Source organism: Oryzias melastigma, linkage group LG15 (genome assembly GCF_002922805.2).
Source record: "Oryzias melastigma strain HK-1 linkage group LG15, ASM292280v2, whole genome shotgun sequence".
NCBI classification, from domain to species: domain Eukaryota; kingdom Metazoa; phylum Chordata; class Actinopteri; order Beloniformes; family Adrianichthyidae; genus Oryzias; species Oryzias melastigma.
The window spans coordinates 29447488-29466245 of record NC_050526.1 but is presented as its reverse complement, the minus strand read 5'-3'; the positions used below and the strand labels follow the sequence as shown (position 1 = coordinate 29466245).

Here is an 18758-nt window from a genome sequence, read left to right as displayed (position 1 = left end):
CACTTGATGTATCTCACATAGCCGAGGTGTTTAGATTCTCTGGAGATGCAGCTGAAGTTGGAGGAAGAGAAAATCGTTTGATTGCTGATGTTGATTTGGGGTTGTCACTCCGGTTGAAAGTGTGAGGTGGGTGAAATATAGTCAAATTGCTAACAATAGCTATTTTTTTCCCTGACACAAAAAAAGCAGTTTGGTTTTCATGTCCTTGAGAACTGAGGGATAAAACGAGTGGGAGATACTATTCAACAGATGGGTTAAAAGACCAAGTTTATATATGTATGTTTTATTTTGAATGTTCTGCAGGAAGCAACGTAGAGGTGATGCTGGAGAGTTACCTAAAATATAAATGAGTTCTTCCTTTGAATAAAACAAATAAAGAAATTTGATGTTTTTATTGTTATTTGAGGATCAACTGAAAAAAGCCAAAAAAAAAACTAAACCACTGCAGTAAATATGAAGACAGATTTCTACCCAGAAGCACAAAACTCACCCAAGTTCTCACCTTCTGCTACAGCTGGGAACACAGCAGCTCCTCAGCAGGACTCTGCTCCATCTATTGTCTTTGAAGAGGTTTTGTGAAATGATGCTCAAATGATTGAATGCTTTTCATTTCTTTCTGTCTCCATCTGATACCAGGTTCCACCCGTGGATCAAATGGGGGTTACTGGCTGCCTTTGTTGTCTTCATTGCGATGCCTGTCACACTGATAGTGATGCCGGAAATAATTCAGCAGCTTGTGTACAAGTACAGACGTAAGGACAGTTTAGTGGACACTGACATTGTTTGTTTAAATCCACAATAAATCAGATTTTTTTTTTTTATTTGCTCGTATTCAGTCAAAGTGCCGTTCTTCGTGGATCTGAGCCGGCCTGCTGACTTCTCCCTTAATCACACCATCAACATGTATCTAACCACAGAGGAAGGAATTTCCCTCGGTGTGTGGTGCGTATGTGCTCTTTATTCCCTGAAAGTAAAATGTTTGTTTGTTCATGCTGTATTATGGAGCTGTGTTTTGAACCTTTCAGGCACACAGTCCCTGCACACCGCTGGGAAGAGGCTCAAGGGAAGGACCTCGCTTGGTACCAGAACTCTTTAAATGATGGAAGTCCCGTTTTCATATATTTTCACGGCAACACACTCACAAGGTATTACAAATACATTTTTTACAGAATCAGAAAGTTAAGCCATTTGAAGCTGCTTTTTCACAATAAGATTTTGTTTGTTCGTCATTTCCACAGAGCAGCTCTACACCGAGTGGGAGTGGCTAAAGTGAGCTCTCATCAGAAGTCTTCTTTAAAGGAGGGGCATGCATGTATTTGTAAATGACTGACAGCTATCATGTGTCTCCAGTTACTGAGTGCGCTTGGTTACCATGTGGTGGTTCCTGACTACAGAGGTATGTCCAAATGAAGATTTATGGTATGACTGCTTCCCTGTGGACTAATGAACAGCTCCTTCACTTTAATACTGTTTGTGGCTGCCTGATCCCTGCAGACCAGAGTAGTTGTGGTTGATTGGTTTGATGCTTAAAGTGGGAGAAAAGAAGATGTCATAGACTGCCATCTTGTGGTGGTGCAGGGGAAATCTCTGTCAGTAAACCGGGCGATGACATGAGGCTCTCTGGCAGGTTTTGGAGATTCCACAGGAGAGCCATCAGAGTCCGGTCTCACCACGGACGCCATCTACTTGTACAACTGGGTCAAAGCACGCAGTGGAGACAGCCTTGTTGTCATCTGGGGTCATTCTCTCGGCACTGGGTCAGTTAGTGAGTCTTTGTCAAATTTGATCATTTTGGTGAATCTATAGCCAAATAGGGACTCTGAAAACATTTCTGTTCTTGTACAGATTAAAAAGTATAAAAAGGTATTTTCCTATTCTTCTAAGCACAAGATTATCTCATCACTTTTAGACCAGTCCACTGAGAGGAATACAATAGAACTTAGTTAATTTAAGACTGCTTGTCTTTTGCTCTGACATTTATAACCACTTAACTAAATCTTAAACCATATGTTTATTTACCTTCATGCTATGCCCTAGACCCTTAGACAACATGGGGCGTAACACCATATCTTAGACACGTGATTCAACCACTGAATTATAAACCTTTTAAGATATTATCTGCTGGTCAAATAGTGGAAATTGTTATTGGTGAAATGTATATTTGTGGTTGGAATGACCCAACAATTGCAGCATGTATCTGCTCTGTAATGCAGGAGGTGAAGATTCTTCTGTTTGTTATTTTGCAGGGTGACCACCAACACGGCGGTCAAACTTTTGGACCAAGGCGAGTTTTAGCTGTAAACTCATAGAAGCTAGATGGCCACCGGTCCAGCTTGTTGGTATGGTAACTGCTTCCTATTTCAGGTGTGGTCTTTGATGGCGTGATCCTGGAAGGAGCGTTCAACAGCCAACGACAGCAGATACCGTATGATCCTTTCACCTGGGTACAGCAGAGCAGCACTTTTGAACCTTTGGCTGTTTTTATTTGGTTCCTTTCTTGCTATTCTTGACTTTGGTTTTCTTGTTTTCAAGTATTACTGCAAATTACCAAGTTTGGAAACCCTTTGTTACATGTTTGCAAAGCCACTAGCAAACGATAAGATCATGTTCCCCTCTGAACAAAAGTGAGTCAATAATTTTCTCTAATAATAATGTTTTTAATAATAGAGCACACATAAAACTACATATTCTCTCTGCAGTTTGAAGAAAATGAAGAGTCCAATACTTTTCCTTCATTCAGAGGATGATCATTTAGTTCCCATTGAAATTGCTCATCAGGTAATGCAGATTCAATTAGAATTTAAATCATATAGAAATGTGTGTTTATAGTGGCTGTAATTGTCTCCATGATATGGTGGACTGCATTTTGTTTGTTTTATTCCAGACTTATGAAGTGGCTGCAAAAGCGCAGAGTTCAGACCGAGTCAAGCTGGTGACATTTGATGGTTCTCTGGGATATCTGCACAACGGCTTATACCGAGACCCCAAACTGCCAGGCATCATAAAGTGAGGGAAAGACGGAGGAATGACCCTCAGTCTCATCTTATATCTTCATTTATGCTGCTGAAGATGACTTTATATATAAATGTGTTTATTTATCCACTACAGGGAGTTTGTTTTGTCGTTATAAAGTTGGAGAGATGTGACTGAAGAAAGAAAGCTCAGGACTGCTGATGTCATCTGACCAAGCACTGCATTTTTATGCTGCATTTTTTTCATCATGTTTTGAATTGATTACTTTTAATTGCTGTTTTTGTAATAATTACCACTACTGGAGACTAGATCTTATTGGGTTGTAAATCCACAATACAGATAATAAGATGAAAATAAAATTTCTAGAATGATTTAATATCTTAAATATGTGTTTTCTCCTTCTGCTTTCTAAACTTGAGAGTTCACAGAAGAAAAAAATGTTGAGATTGTGCAACTAGAACACAATATTTATATATATGAGAAAGAAAATGATTAAAAAAAACTATTATTCTAAAACAGGGAAATTCAAAATGTAGGAAATACTCATTCAAGATTTCCTTTTACCTTCGGAAAACCTGGGAAACTGGTTTGAAGCTTCATTTAAACTTGTGTTTTTTTAAGCATTAAATCAACTTCTGTTTTGTTTGAGAGGAAGTAGCTATGAAGCAGGAACTGTCACACAATGCATTTGATCATTCTATAATTGAATTAATGCTGATATCTTTATATATGCAAACTCTGTGATATGCTGATCGCATTAAATGTGTCATTGTGGCTGAGGAAACCTTTTTTCCCTCTTTTTTTAAACTAAAATGTATGTTTTAACACAGCTTAAAACAATGGAGGTTAATTTCCACAAATGTGAATTTTATGTTTATGTGGTCATCGTATTCAAGTCCAAATTGACCCATTTTCCACACTTGGAAATTGGTCAAGTTTGATCCGAACATAAAATAAGAGTTAAAGGACTCTTGAGGCCTTTGCAAAAATCCACTTTGCGACCAGTTCTTATTGGGTTGTTTATTTCTTTCAGCTGTTGATTTTCTTTTTGTTTTCTTTTTTTTAAGAAATCCGCTTTTTAGAAAATATCTTGAGTCATTAAAGCTGAGAAAAAGTCTGTTGTAAAAGTCGGGACTCATACGCTAAATTAAAATTCTAAGACTTGGAACAGAAATTTGAAAATTTTTAGACTCTTTTTGGGGGAGAAAAGCTACACAAAAATAATATTTAATAGCCGTTTGTATTACTACTCTCCCACTGAGCCTTATCGTCTTCCGTAGCATCAGAACCGTGAGGGTTTTGGCTGCTCTGTCAGGGAAGCTCCGGTCTTGGCAGTCGGATGACGTGGCTGAAGGCTGCGGACGCTGCGCGCAGTTTCTAAAATCATCGTTTAATCCCTCGTTCTGCATTTTGATTGCACGCGGGGAGTCACGTGACTGGCTTGAGCCAATGCCGTGCCAGTGCGGTGAACACTCGCGAGGCGCTTACGCCATAGGCGTAGGGAGCATCCCTGAAAACTGCCTCTGTCATACAACCAGGAAGAAGGAGGGATAGCCTCACTAAGCTAACTGCCCCAGTCTTTCTGCACACTTTCACCGAAAATGACGGGGTCTTTTGGGTGGAGGGTGACAGCGGTGGCCGCGGTTCTGACCATAGCGGGGTCTTTATTACCTGTCGACGCTGATGAGCACGAGCACACGGTAAGACGGGCTTTGTGAGGCCGACTGAACGGGGGAGCCTTGAAATAATGGACGTTTGTGCTCGCTTTAACCTGCTAACTTTAGCCTCGGTGGCTAGCTGTGATCCAGAATGTCCTCTTCCACGCATGTCAGCGCTCCTGGTCGGGCCAGTGGGCCCGGTATCCGGTAATCGGTCAATCAGAACCAAGTTTTCCTGGAGCAGCATGCTAGCTGTCCCCGGAGAAAGCGGCTAACGCTAGCTAGCGCGTCCGCCAGTCCTTCCTTCAGCACCGGCGGAAACTGCTCGGAAGTTAGCAGCTAGCTTTAGTTCTTCAGCGGCTCAGGAAAGTCTTTGATGTTTCTATCATTTACAGAAAACACAAGTTTACCAAAGTTTGTGAATAAACACCCGACTAAAGCTGCTACTTATCGGTGTTTATTGGTTAATCGAATGTAAACATCCTCACCAAAGCGCAGAAACGAATGTTAATTTCTTCTAAATGATGGAAGTGACCCTCACTGAGATGTTCCACTGATGCTGATAACGTCTCTTTCATTGGTTTGCATGAATTTGAATGCAGTAGCGATTCTTCAGCCAATCAGATCCAGCAGTTATTCCATCAAAGTCCTTCTAGCTCTCAGTCTGTGATAGAAAACCTGAAGTTAGAGTTTATTAAAGAATTGTATTCTAATGGATGAGACACGTCTGTCATCGGAAACCAGTTGGACGAGCAGAACAGGTGATGCATTCCAGCTCTCCTCAATGGTTGTATGTCTTTGACAGTATGCGGATAAGGAGGAGGTCGTATTATGGATGAACACAGTGGGGCCTTACCACAATCGACAGGAGACCTACAAGTATTTCTCTTTGCCCTTCTGTGCGGGCTCCAAGAAGACCATCAGCCACTACCATGAAACGCTGGGAGAGGCTCTGCAGGGGGTGGAGCTGGAATTCAGCGGCCTCGACATCAAGTTCAAAGGTTACCATCACAAATGTTTAAAGGATCACAACTTCAGAACTTTGGCTGCGTGTTTCTTATGTGTTATTTGTCGTTATTGCAGATGAGGTTATGCAGACGACATACTGTGAAATTGAGTTGGACAAACCCAAACGGGACGCTTTTGTCTACGCCATCAAGAATCACTATTGGTACCAAATGTACATCGATGATCTACCCATCTGGGGTAAGTGATGGGGGATGAGGTCTTTTGTGAGACCACAGCTGGATCTGTTCTGTGTGAATTTTGCATGTTGTCGTGCATACTTCCTCCCAAAACATGCTTCATCGGTTGGTGAATCTCAGTGGTCCCTCAGGGATGTATGTGGGGTGGGGGGGGGGGTGCATTACCTCCACCTACGTACTTCCTGACTGTGGATGGGACAAATTGGTGTAGAGGATAGATGTGTTAAAGGTTGTCTTTGTGTTTAGAAAGAGTTCCCTTCTGTTGTTCTCGTCTCTTCAGTTTTATTAAAAATAATATTTTTTATTATGATAAATGACACTATAGTTTTTATAAAGTTTTTTTTCTTATTGAGTCACTCTAACAAACAAGTGGATAAACTACATTTTTCTGTCAATTTTAAGGGTGTAAAATGGTAAACTATAAAAGTAATGTTTGAATAACTTTAGTTCTGTAGAGATTTTTACTATTTGATGGAAAAGTTGTTACTTATTTAAATCAGTTCATATAAAACAGAATTTTCACTCCTTTGTTCTGCATCATCGTCAGTGCCGGTCCCTCTGAAAAACTTTTACTGAGGCCAATAGCAGGTTTTCCCATCATGCCACCTGGACAGCTGCTTAAACATTGCTCCGTACGCGGATCTTGTTGGTCGTGGGTGTGGCCCAGGTGTTTACTTTGCCAGCTTTGAGTTTCCATTTGAAGGTGTGACTGTAATGATAGCAGCTCTGACCTCGTGTCTACTCTTCCAAGGAGATTTCTCTGCCATCTTCTCCTCAGTCATATTATTAGGTTGTTAAGCTTGATTACAGTTAACAGCTCATCTTTAGTTCATCGCTTTCTGATCATGCGCACAAACAGTCAGTTAGAGTAGGGTTATGGTAACTCTATTCCTCATGAATTTATCTCCACTTTAGAGATCATTCAGATTTCTGACAGAGAGAGAATGCTATCAAAACTCATATCGAACTGTGAGTCTGCATCATTTATTTCTCTATGGTCCCGTAAGCATCCATAATTGAAAACAGTCACCGAAGCCTCAAAGGGTTCAGCTTTCATGAATCCCCTTTTCTGTCAGGAAAAGATTTGCAGCCGTTGCAGAAATCCCCTCAAGTTCTCCAGTTTTTATTAAGACCATGAATCCATGCAGTGAAGACCTGAAGCAGAACACTGTCAATGCTAAGCATACTGGCGGACTGAGTTTTCACCATAGGTGACAGATACTTTTAGATGTTAGAAGACTAAGCTGTAAGCTGGTTCTTTGTGGCATTCCAGCTGCTGATGGTGTCGTTCTTTACCTTTTCCTGCAGGTATTGTAGGTGAGGCGGATGAAAACGGAGAAGATCATTACCTGTGGACTTATAAGAAGTTGGAGATTGGCTTCAATGGCAATCGGATTGTGGATGTGAACCTGACCAGTGAAGGGAAAGTGAAACTCATGCCCAACACTAGAATCGCCATGTCTTATTCTGTAAGTACTGAGAGCTCCTGTTCATCCTGAAGGACTCTCGACGTCCTGCAGACACCAGTGAAGATTCATATGCAAACCTCTCCTGACAGGTGAAGTGGAAGAAGTCCGACGTGAAGTTTGAAGACCGATTTGACAAATACCTGGATCCATCTTTCTTTCAGCACAGGGTGAGTAGATGGACATTCGTTGGGTTTTCAGTTAAATGGAGCTTGTTGAGACAGCATTTTCTAAGAATGTAATAAATGATCTGGACAACTGTTATGCTGAATTTTCTTGTGAAAATATGAATCTTTCTAAACCAAAAGATCGATTTAATTTATATACTTTTTTCCTTCTTATGATCTAAAACTTCTCTTTTTGTCAGTAGTGTTTTGTTTGCTAAATTAAATGATTTTCTTTCCTTTCAGATTCACTGGTTCTCCATCTTCAACTCCTTCATGATGGTTATTTTCCTGGTAGGCCTGGTGTCTATGATTCTGATGAGAACACTCAGAAAAGATTATGCCAGATACAGTAAAGAAGAGGAAATGGACGACATGGCGAGTGTTCACACAGCTTCTTCTTCTTGAATGTTTTGGTTTTTGCAGCCTTAATTAAAACAGATGCTTCATTTCCCAACAGGACAGAGATCTGGGAGATGAATATGGGTGGAAGCAAGTTCATGGAGACGTATTCAGGCCTTCAAGCCACCCGCTCATATTCTCGTCTCTCATTGGCTCTGGCTGTCAGATCTTCTCCGTCTCCCTCATCGTGATCATCGTGGCGATGGTTGAGGATCTGTATACAGAGTGAGTTTCGTCTGTGTGTGTAGCTGCTGGATTGTTCATCTGTGTTTTGTTGGAATTGATAGTAGAAATGGCAAACTCCAATACAGAACCCTGACAGTTAGAGCATCCATAACAATGTCGTGGTTCTTCTCATTTGTTTTTCTTCAGGAGAGGATCCATGCTCAGCACCGCCATTTTTGTTTATGCCGCAACCTCTCCCGTCAATGGCTACTTTGGGGGAAGTCTGTATGCAAAACAAGGAGGTAAGAGAGCATTGCATTGTGGGAGACAGACCCCCATGCCTTTCCGAACAACATAGATTTGAAGTCCCCTTCTAATGAAAATCATGTTTTTTGAGTTTTTAACATGCATGTGTGGCATTTTTCTTATGAAGAGAACAAATGTAATAAGAAATCATTTTTGCATTTTTGAGTATTTCTCCTTTTAAATTGCTGTCAAACTGTCTCAGACGGGTTCTGTTTGAATTAATGATCTTTCTTTACGTCACAACAGCTCTGCTGCACATGCATTAAACCTCTCATCTTGTAAATCAATGAAAGAGCATTTTGATGTTAGCTTTCATTATTTTATCAAGAACTCTGAGAAACCAATGATTGAATGTATTGATCACAGCAACGTCAAGAAAAAATTGGAGAATTAGCTAAAAGAGTCTTTGGTGAACTGGAAGGAGAAAGAATCAGGATTTTGGAGGAAGTTCTGTCCATGAAGATCTTCACTTCCTCATCTGAGCTGATATCCGGATCAAACCAATACAGCTGGACATTACCGATATTGCTTGATGTTTTTATGTAGCAGCGGTGAAGATTTACGCTAGTGAGACACAGAGCTATCATAATCAGATGGGGGCTGGATTTTGGAAACAGAGGCTTCAGACCAACATGAAAAATGGCTTTTAGGACTTTTAGGTTGTGGAATTTTAGTTAAAAACGTCATAATCATGATTAAAACACTACTGGGAACATTTTTTTTTTTAAGTAAAAAAAATTGTCATAGGGGGACTTTAAATGCTTTTGTTTTGGTGAGAAGCACTTTGTTTTGCGTTTGATATTCAAAGTGCTATTTAAATAAAGTTTGATTTGACCATGTTTCAATTTTCAGGCAGGAGATGGATTAAACAGATGTTCATTGGAGCTTTCATGATCCCCGCCATGGTGTGTGGAACGGCCTTCTTCATCAACTTCATTGCCATCTACTACCACGCCTCCAGAGCCATCCCCTTTGGTACCATGGTGGGTGTAGACGAAGAGAAAATATTTCCCATGTAGTGGTGGTGTTGCAAAATGCATCCTTTGAGTCAACGCCTTGTAGCTTTTGTGAGTCTGTTGTGTAATTTCTGAGATATCATTAGTCACACATGCAGTAAATTGGTGTGACTTTAGGACCAGAAAGAAATGTTCTTGCTGCTCCAGACGAGTTTTGTGAAGACGTGTCAGAAACCAGGACAGATGCTAACAGTTTCCTGTTTACCTCCGGCGCCTGGTACTGTTGGGTTCAGCTTCAGATACTAACAATAGAGGATGTTCAGCAGCTCTCAAATATCCTCTAAGCTGAAGCCTGACACTGTCATTTCAGAACAATACAAAGACTTTTTTGTCCTTCACAGGTTGCTGTTTGCTGCATCTGCTTCTTTGTCATTTTGCCTCTGAACCTGGTGGGAACGATTTTGGGCAGGAATCTGTCCGGCCAGCCGAACTTCCCCTGCAGAGTGAACGCCGTGCCCAGACCCATCCCAGAGAAGAAGTGGTGGGTGTGGCTGACCACTCGCGGGTCACTTTAGCCCAGGGGTGTCAAACTCAATCACACAGGGGCCAAAATCCAAAACACACCGTAGGTCGCAGGTCGAACAGGATAAACATATTTATTGAACACTCTAAAACTATTTTTTTTTACTTTAAAACTGTAACTTTTTAACATTACTATGAATAATAAAAAGGCAGGAATATTATTCCAGAATAAATCAACTTAAACCTCAAATAACTTTCCATATTTTATAAAAGTATATTTTGTCAAAATTATACAAGTTAGAAATAAGTGCAAGGGCTAATAACTTTTGACATGTTCTAATAGTTTTGACATGTGATTGAGTCCATTCCTGTCACACGGTTTGACTTTTGATGATCTCTGGGTTTGACCAAAAGGTTTTCATGTGGTCAGCTGGAGCTTTAGGTTTGTCAGGCCTCATTCCAATTTCCAGAGGTCAAGCTTGAAAATAAGACTCTCATGTCTTGCAAAAGTTTTAAAAAGCCAGTCCTGTCAAAAAGAACAGCCTCAAGAGGATCACTTTTAAACCAACTCATGAAGACTGATCTTTGTCCTGCACCTCCTCAGGTTCATGGAGCCGGCTGTTATCGTGTGTCTGGGAGGAATCTTGCCGTTTGGCTCCATATTCATAGAAATGTAAGTTTACTGGGAGAAACTGAAGACGGTTGGAAGACGAGTGAAGCATTGATCTTCTCCTCTGTCCATTCAGGTACTTCATTTTTACCTCATTTTGGGCCTACAAAATCTACTACGTGTATGGATTCATGATGCTGGTGCTGGTTATCCTCTGCATCGTGACTGTGTGCGTCACCATTGTGTGCACGTACTTCCTGCTCAATGCTGAGGACTACAGATGGTGAGTATTTCAGCATTCACATCCAGTTCCTTCCATCCCATCATCCTCCTAAAAGATGTGGTTCATGCCCATTCCAGGCAGTGGACCAGCTTCCTGTCTGCTGCATCTACTGCCGTCTATGTGTACATGTACTCCTTTTACTACTATTTCTTCAAAACCAAGTGAGTACTGATCACTTTTGTTTGGAGAGTTAAATAATCAATCATGTTGACGTCCGGTGTCCTGTCCTTCAGGATGTACGGCCTGTTTCAGACGGCGTTCTACTTCGGGTACATGGCTGTGTTCAGCACTGCTCTGGGAATAATGTGTGGTGAGTTCAGGGCCCCCGTCACTCGGCTAAAACTCATTATTATGGGATGTTGGGTAGAAATAAACTATTGAGATGGGAGCTTGTGACCATTTAAATGTGCAGTACGATTAATGCATTATATATACATATGTATAAATATACATTATAGATAAATGAGGAAAATAGACAATAAGTGAGGAGTCTGTACAATTCCTGTTTAATGCTACGTTCACAAATACAACTCCCACCGAGCAATGAGGAGGCATTGGAAGAATCTTCAAGATCAGCTACCGCCACTTTATCTTTTTTTTTCTTTTCATTAATTGTGCGGTCATGAATGCAAGCCGGGATGATACTGTATTAAGAAATCAGGTGACAGCGGGTGGTGGCAGCAGTTCTGATTGGACGATGTGAAAAGGCCTCAGGATGGCGGTCGTTCATATCAAGAGCCACTGGCCACCAGCCGCCGGTAGCTTATAAATAGTGGGCCGTTCTGCACCACTGTAGAACTGGGTTGTTAAAATCAATTAATCGATTTGAATCGATTTAAGCTTAATAGATTAATAATTGATCCATTAAAAAAAGGGGTCAATCTAGCACATGAAGCTAAAGTCTACTAGCTTGATGCTAAAGTGTAATGGGATTTCCCATAGGACGGCTAATGCTAACGCTCGGTCGACATAAAAAGACATTGCTGACTAAATGAACATCTTTATTTACTCACAGGCATGATTTTTCCACACTCGTTTTTAAGGAAACATTTTTAAAGTAACCGTTAGTGGTCTAAAGCACTGGTTTTTTTTTTTCCTTTTGAAAAAAGTGTACTACATAGCGGAGGCTCCACCTAGTGACCAAAATGAAATGCCCTCCAGGAGAAGCAGAACAGTGTTTACAATGTTAATGATCTAAATTACTTGTTAGAGATTCTCCTTTTGAGAATCCATGTAACACTGTATGCTATTAACGATCTCATTATTTCATTAATAAGTTTCACAGTATGTGAACTGTATCAGATAAATGTATTCAAAAGGTATACTAGATTATTGTATTTCTAAACAAATGTGTCTAAATGTGTGAACTCAAAATTGAATTGAGTGGATAGAAATTATTTTAAATAAATAAATCAAATTTGGAATGGAACCAATCCAAACCTGGAAACCTGGAAATTATTGATACCCAGCCCTATACCACTGGTCATTCGAAATTCAGATTTTGAGCACAGATTATAACATTGTCAATTTACAAATGTATACATTTACATATTTTTAGACAACATACCTTCCAAAAAGCCCAATGTTCTGTCTTCTTCATATTCTTCTCAGCATCAACACTTACTCATCAATACACAGTTCTCTGAGTCACTGTGGTGCTATTGACACGGTTTTGAGTTTTGTGCAGCATCAATGCTGTCCCCGCATTTGGACCCATGGTGGCCGGGATCGCCAGATTGACGTCTGGTTATTGTCGGGCTCCTGACCGTGGGATGGCAGCACAGAGGCAGGGGGTGGCAGTCTGAAATCGGCCGATCATTAGACGATTTGGAGACCCTCCTATCAGTTATTTATCAAGCTGCTGCTTGCTGTCACTAGACGGCCTCTGTGCGACCTCTTATTATGCCACAGTGGCCACTGACCGATGTCAAAAAATCATCTGGTTGCCTTTTAATTGTAACTGCAGTCATTGGCGGCGTGTAAAAATGCGACCCTGTATTACACTCAGACTTTGAGATCCGTCTGTCTTTGAACAGATTCACAATCAGAGAAAACGCTGACAAACTGACCTGCTGCCCAATGTCTTCCAGGTGCCGTGGGATACATGGGAACAAGTGCCTTTGTGCGGAAGATCTACACAAATGTGAAAATCGACTAAAGGAGACCGACCAGCAGCAACACAGGGATGTTCATGATTTGCCCCTCCCCCCAGTATCCTGAAAGACGGAGGGCATCAGTCATACTTTATTACTTTTCTTTATTGCAAAGAGATTGTGAGAATCTCACTTTGTACAATGTAGTTTTCCCATTTTCTGAATGAATTTGAACGCCTCATACGAAAGCCAACCAGAAGAGATGTGCGGCAGAGACGTCAGACACCATTTCTGCTTTTAGCAGTTGCTTTCAAACAAACTTTGGGGCGAATGTTAAAGGCCGACACGACTTGTCCTTTTCCACGCAGCCCCAGCGGAGACCGTCATGTCCACAGCTGGAGTGGTGTAGCTCTCTTCAGTGAAGAGGCCCGTGTATGGAAGCCTTGGTGTGTGGGAGCTGGGTTCGTGTCTGCATTTGGACTTGGTTCTGTTTTGTATTCTTGAAGTGGCTCATTGTTGTTTGACACAGTTCGGTAGGTGTTCCTGTAGCTGCAGACTGATAATCATTCCCCGTTCGGTAGCGGTCGGTCCGCTCCGTCAGGTGTAGTCCTGCTGTGGTTTACTGTACAGGAGCGAGCGAAGCGGCGGATCCGCAGGTACAGGAAGATTTTTAAATGATGTTGATCACATTTCCCAGTCCAGTCTTGTTTTCTTAATGTTTGGGTTTGAATGAAGTCTACTTGTAAAGATAATATATGGATGTGGGAGAGTGTATATAACCATAACAATGTACCCTAGATGTAGATCCCACCTATATTTTCTTTGTACAGATTTACTACAGGGTGGTTTTTTGTTTTGGTGCTTGGGTCAGGCAGGTGGCGCCGTTACATCTTGCCTGAAATTGCATGAAGTTTTCAGCGAACCCTGCGGTCCTCTCAGCTTTTCTTTTCCTCCAATCCCTGATGACGAGTGATCATCTGACGATGCTTTTTTTAATATTGATTTGAAGCTTTAAAGGCTCTGGATCAGCTGGTTCACGTTCTGTTGCCTAACCTGAAACATTGTTGGTGAATGTCGGCGGGAACGAGGCGGTCGCTTCCTTCCTGAAACATCCTGTACAAAGTTAAGTTTATGTACTAAACTAGATGTTTTCTTCTCCACACGCAGAGCTGCAGAGCCTTCCTCCCTGTTGTGTAAAGTCAGTATGTCACCTGCTCGTGTGAGAAGTGTTTTTTTTTTTCTTTTTCAAGTTTTCCCTCACTGAAGATGATTCTGGCACCTCATGTTGTGTACCGATGTCTGAGACATTTTGATCCTGCATATTAACTTGCTGTAAAAAGAAATAAACATGTTTATGTACAGGGATGAGGTCTTTATTGGTGATAAGTAGTAAAATCACACTTCTATGTAAGCATGAGCCTGAAAAGACTTAAACAAACAACGCAAGACTGTTGGTTGTGAATTGACTGAGTTTGACGTGAACTTCCAGAGCTGCTTGAGCGGTTCTGCTCAGTTGACTTTTTCAAAGTACTCCTTGGATCCATGAGGAGTTGGTTTGATCTGAAAATCAAGAAGAATTCTTTCAGCTGCAAACTCGCATGTTGGATGACAGTTAAGTGACTGAGATTGGAAGGTCCAAACGTCCTTTATTTCTATTGTGTAGTGGGTCAGAATCCATTTTTTTATTCTTTTAGAATTTAAAAACAAAGTGATTCTGCAAATCTTCTCAGAGGATTTTTTTAACAGCAACTGTTTAATTCCAGGAAATAATTCTACTTCAGTAAAGTTTGTGAGTTAATTTAAGAAAAGCTCTGTTAGCCCTTGACATATGGGGGAAAAAAGCAATTTATGATTTGACTTTAAACAAGGGACTAAATTAAGTTTTGAGCCAAAAATACTTTTTACATATTTGCATCAATAGGTGCCAAGAGGCTTTCAGACGGGTTCCTGTGGATGTCGAATATTTTCTGAACGCCTGGCGGCTTCTGTCTGCAGGCCAGAACGTGAACCCCTCAGCTATGGTGAGAAAATAGTGTGCGAGTAATACTGGATTTGTGCGTGCGTAATTCTTGATTTGCAAGTACATATGTGCATAAGTACAAAAATTATGAAATAAAAAAAGATAATTTACTCATGCACAAATTAAAATTACAACAGCTTGAAACTAAATTAAACACAAATCCTTAAATATTACGCACAAATTACTTGCTACGCACACAAAACCACATTTACACACAAATCTGAGATGGGACTCCTTTCACATCTCAGAGAAAGAAAATAATTTGTGAGTGATGTGTTTAAATGCTGCTAAAATGCTGGGACATCGGAGTTTTCTTATCAGCTGCTTGAACTTGGATTGTGAATATCTGGTAAACTTTACATTTTCTCACTTTCTTAAACAGATATGGCCGATAATTAATACAAAAAAGTCTAAATACGCTTTTTTTTAAACACTTATTCCTTTAAAAAATAAATATATTATCGGATCAATGTAAACAGCCGCAGATCGGATGGGCCGGTGGGCTGATCAACCCTCTGCGCCCTGTGGGTGTTTAAAAGGGCTTTACGCTCCTGCCTGCAAACGCCACATTGTAATTTTAATTTGAGCATGTCCAAATTGTATTTAGTTGAATTTACTATTTTTGTACTAATGCAGAAAATATATGGCATGAGATACAAACCAAGAATTCTACACGGAAAAAGCGGGGGTGACACTATTTTCTCTCCATACTCAGCACTTCCTGTAGAATCCTCTGTTTCTCCATGTGTAAATGATTATCCATCGCTATCACTTTCAGGTAAATTAGCACAAACATAATTTTTAACGGCACTGATGGCTGTGGACCAGCGGGCTGTCACAACATGCTGCAAACCCAACAAAGACTTTTGCCCTTTATGGGCTTTCTCTGTTCACTAAAATCCTGTGAGGTTACAGAAACTAAACCAGATTGTTGGATTCTGTCCTGAAGCCTTGATGAGCAAAACCTTCACAATAAAAGACCAAACAGTTTCTTCTTAATGACTCACTGTTGGGGAGTCGGGGGTCCAGCTGGCCGGACACACTTCTCCGTGAGTTTCTACAAACTGGAAGGCCCTCACCAAGCGGAGAGTCTCGTCCACGCAGCGGCCGACTGGCAGGTCGTTCACGCTCATGTGCCTCACTACCCCATTTGGGTCAATGATGAACAAGCCTCTAGGGGGCGATATGAACATTCAGATGAAGTCCAGATACTGTTACAAACCATTCAAGTTTAACATAAATGACTATTAAAAAAGCATGTTTGCATTAACACAAGTGAGAGGCAATTACACGCAAAACAAATGTGAAATGAAAATTACGTTTTTACATCAGAAGATTAACGTGATGAGGCAAGGTTTAAAAATGGAAACGCTTTTCAATTTTAAAATGATTATTTGTTATGCTTGTAATGTGTTTTTGTGGCCACAAGGAGGCGACAATGCAGCTTGCACGTCTACATAAACTAAGAGAGAAGAAGAACTTCAGCCTGACTAACTGCAGGACACAAATGTGCATCAGTGTGAGCTGATCTACTCATAAAGTTCACAGAGTTGAAGTTTTTTCTGAATGGGGCTCTTTTTAAGGCAGTCCAGTGGAATCTTTGAAAACCTCAGAGGTCAGTGAAGATCTTCAATCCACAAACCACTAAACCACAAACACAACTTTCATTTTCAGTGAGGATTTTTTTAAACTAAGTTTATAGTGTTTCTTTACTGGAATGTAGATTTGTGCTAGAGTTTAGTTAAGTATTGATTTTTTATATTTCTTAAACGTCTGAGGTCGACCTTACCTGAGAGCGATGCCGGGACCCTCCAGCAGCACGCCATAATCCCTGGAGATCTGCTTGTTGAGGTCTGACAGTAGGGGGATGTGGATGTTCCCCAACCCTCCAGCCTAACACCAGAAACAAAAGATGGTCTGTTCTGATCCAAACAACATCTCTGCTCCAGCTGAACATCAAGAAAGACGCTCCTCTGACATGTGGATGGTGTCGTCTTCACATTCAGTGAGAGCCATACTTACCTTTCGGGGAGTATTTATCCACGCCAGGTGGGTGAAGTGAGAATCCACAGACACTCCCACCACCTCACAGTTGATGTCGTGAAACTCGTTGGCCTTGTCGCTGAAGGAAATGATCTCAGTTGGACAAACAAACGTGCTGCCCAGAGAAAATAAACGCAAGGTCAGCGACTCTCAGGAATCTGATGTTTACGATAAAAAACCTTGTTTTCAGGAATACTCACAAGTCCAGAGGGTAGAAGAAAAGGACCAAATATTTGCCTTTGAAATCTGCCAGAGACAAGTCCTTGAACTCGCCGTTGTGGACGGCTGTTGCCTTGAAGGCGGGAGCAGGCTGAGTGACAGCAGGAGCCCACCTGGAGGCGCCTGATCAAACAGTTTATTATCAGGTGAAGACGTTGAAACTAACAGCACAGGTGGGTGATGCAGCCTTTAAGAGGCAGCACCTTTTTAATGCAGAAAGACACTCATTTTCTAACAATTAGAAAAGATGCAGAAACTATTAAAGTAAAAACATCTAAAAAAAAAAAACTGGTGAATCCTAAGAAAAACTGGCACCTCGTGATGCAGTAAAAGGATGAATCCCTTCTACCTTAAAGGATGCTTGAGCCAAACGTTATTTTTCTAGGACTCCTATTTCTCTATTTCTTAGTTCATCTATGAAGCATGGTAGTAGAAGAGTCATGGTTCAGCCCTTGTGAGTTCTACTTGGTTGTACTCCGTCATTCATAGATTGTGGTTGGTGTTTGAAAAACTGTGTAAATAAAGTACTAAATGATCTAAAACATGGTACAGTCTCCTAAATCTGGTCCAGGTCACTTGGTACTTACTAGTGGAGAAGGAGGATCTCTGCAGCGCTGCAGCAATGAGGACCCTGACCCTCCCGCAGGCTCCATGGTGACTAAAGGCTGCAGCTCTCAGGCCTCCTGCTGCAACTCCTGCCTGAAGCAACAGACAGAGGAGGAAGGTTTTCATCCTGATCTCTTTCAACTAGAGCTTTCACTTTGAAGGTCAAAAATCCATCATCTGTAAAAGTAATCTGAAAGATTCTCAGACCTTTTTAAAAGCAGGAGACCTGAAGAAAGTCAATGTTTGTCACATGTCAGAGTTTGAAAGTCAGGAACTTTGACAAGTCTCAGATTTTCTGTGTTATAAATTCATTTCAATGGTAATAATAAAACAGAATGATGTCGCTACTTTCAGGTGTATTTGGTAGTTTACTGGTGGTCAGAAGAACCATCAGCTGAACTGGGTCATTTACGTCCTCCGCCGTACGTTGATGACAGTTGGTCTTATCTAACAACCAGCAGAGACTGACTGAGTGATGCTTTCAAACTGTTTTCTTCTACACGCACACTTGAGCCCGTTCTGGAGAACAGAACTTTATTCATGTTACTCATTAGAAACTCGTGGATTAGACTAAGAACACAAACCGCTTCAGTGTGACAAGGTAAAAAGAAGGTAGGTTAGTATAAAGTGGTTTCTATTTTAATAGTTTTTTCAGTGGGAAAAACAAACAAATATGTTGGTACTTTTGTATTATTAAACCTCACATCACTTTGATTTAGTGGATTTCCACACTTGCTACTTATGCTAAAGAAAGAAAAGAATATTAATAAGTTATAATCAATAGAACAAGTAAGATATTATTCAGTTAAAAGTTTAGCTTTTGCTGAGTGATTCTCACATGCTCTGGTGTCACAGAACAGATTTAAATTCTGGTTCCTATCGGGTCCAAAATGCAGACTAATCAATCAAACTAATCGAAGTTTGAAGGAACTCGAGCGCTGTGACCTCTAGAAACACCGTTTCAGCTTCGAGGATGAAGGTTCACTTACAGAAGTCCTGAGCAGTCTTCCTACGGTGGCGGCCATGTTGGATTGAGTCATCGGAGGGCGGGCTATAATGTGACGTCA

General features: G+C 40.9%; 3 protein-coding genes across 3 annotated transcripts in view; 2 read left to right on the top strand and 1 right to left on the bottom strand.

Moving 5' to 3' along the window:
• Window positions 1-3757, top strand: part of si:ch211-117n7.7 (uncharacterized protein LOC751622 homolog) — a 6648-nt gene extending 2891 nt beyond the window's left edge. The window contains exons 2-13 of the mRNA XM_024296432.2: window positions 637-752; window positions 837-942; window positions 1026-1145; window positions 1239-1269; window positions 1351-1396; window positions 1628-1757; window positions 2247-2284; window positions 2365-2444; window positions 2533-2624; window positions 2700-2778; window positions 2885-3006; window positions 3109-3757. Coding sequence (XP_024152200.1) covers window positions 637-752; window positions 837-942; window positions 1026-1145; window positions 1239-1269; window positions 1351-1396; window positions 1628-1757; window positions 2247-2284; window positions 2365-2444; window positions 2533-2624; window positions 2700-2778; window positions 2885-3006; window positions 3109-3130 — 982 coding nt within the window. The 3' untranslated portion in view covers window positions 3131-3757. The remainder of the gene's footprint in view (window positions 1-636; window positions 753-836; window positions 943-1025; window positions 1146-1238; window positions 1270-1350; window positions 1397-1627; window positions 1758-2246; window positions 2285-2364; window positions 2445-2532; window positions 2625-2699; window positions 2779-2884; window positions 3007-3108) is intronic.
• An 817-nt stretch (window positions 3758-4574) lies between these two features.
• tm9sf3 (transmembrane 9 superfamily member 3) lies at window positions 4575-14164 on the top strand. The gene is made up of 15 exons (XM_024297008.1): window positions 4575-4673; window positions 5437-5632; window positions 5715-5837; window positions 7145-7305; window positions 7395-7472; window positions 7713-7844; window positions 7927-8093; window positions 8241-8335; window positions 9192-9322; window positions 9697-9836; window positions 10422-10490; window positions 10564-10710; window positions 10788-10871; window positions 10944-11020; window positions 12801-14164. The coding sequence occupies exons 1-15, from the start codon at window positions 4575-4577 to the stop codon at window positions 12866-12868; spliced, it is 1767 nt and encodes a 588-aa protein (XP_024152776.1). The 3' UTR covers window positions 12869-14164.
• Window positions 14161-18752, bottom strand: prdx3 (peroxiredoxin 3). Its single transcript, XM_024297009.1, has 7 exons — window positions 18681-18752; window positions 17673-17784; window positions 17067-17208; window positions 16846-16981; window positions 16613-16716; window positions 15831-15996; window positions 14161-14363 (listed from the first exon to the last, which is right to left on the bottom strand). Exons 1-7 carry the CDS (start codon window positions 18729-18731, stop codon window positions 14313-14315), a joined length of 762 nt encoding a protein of 253 aa, XP_024152777.1. The 5' UTR covers window positions 18732-18752; the 3' UTR covers window positions 14161-14312.
• Window positions 18753-18758: the final 6 nt, after the last annotated feature.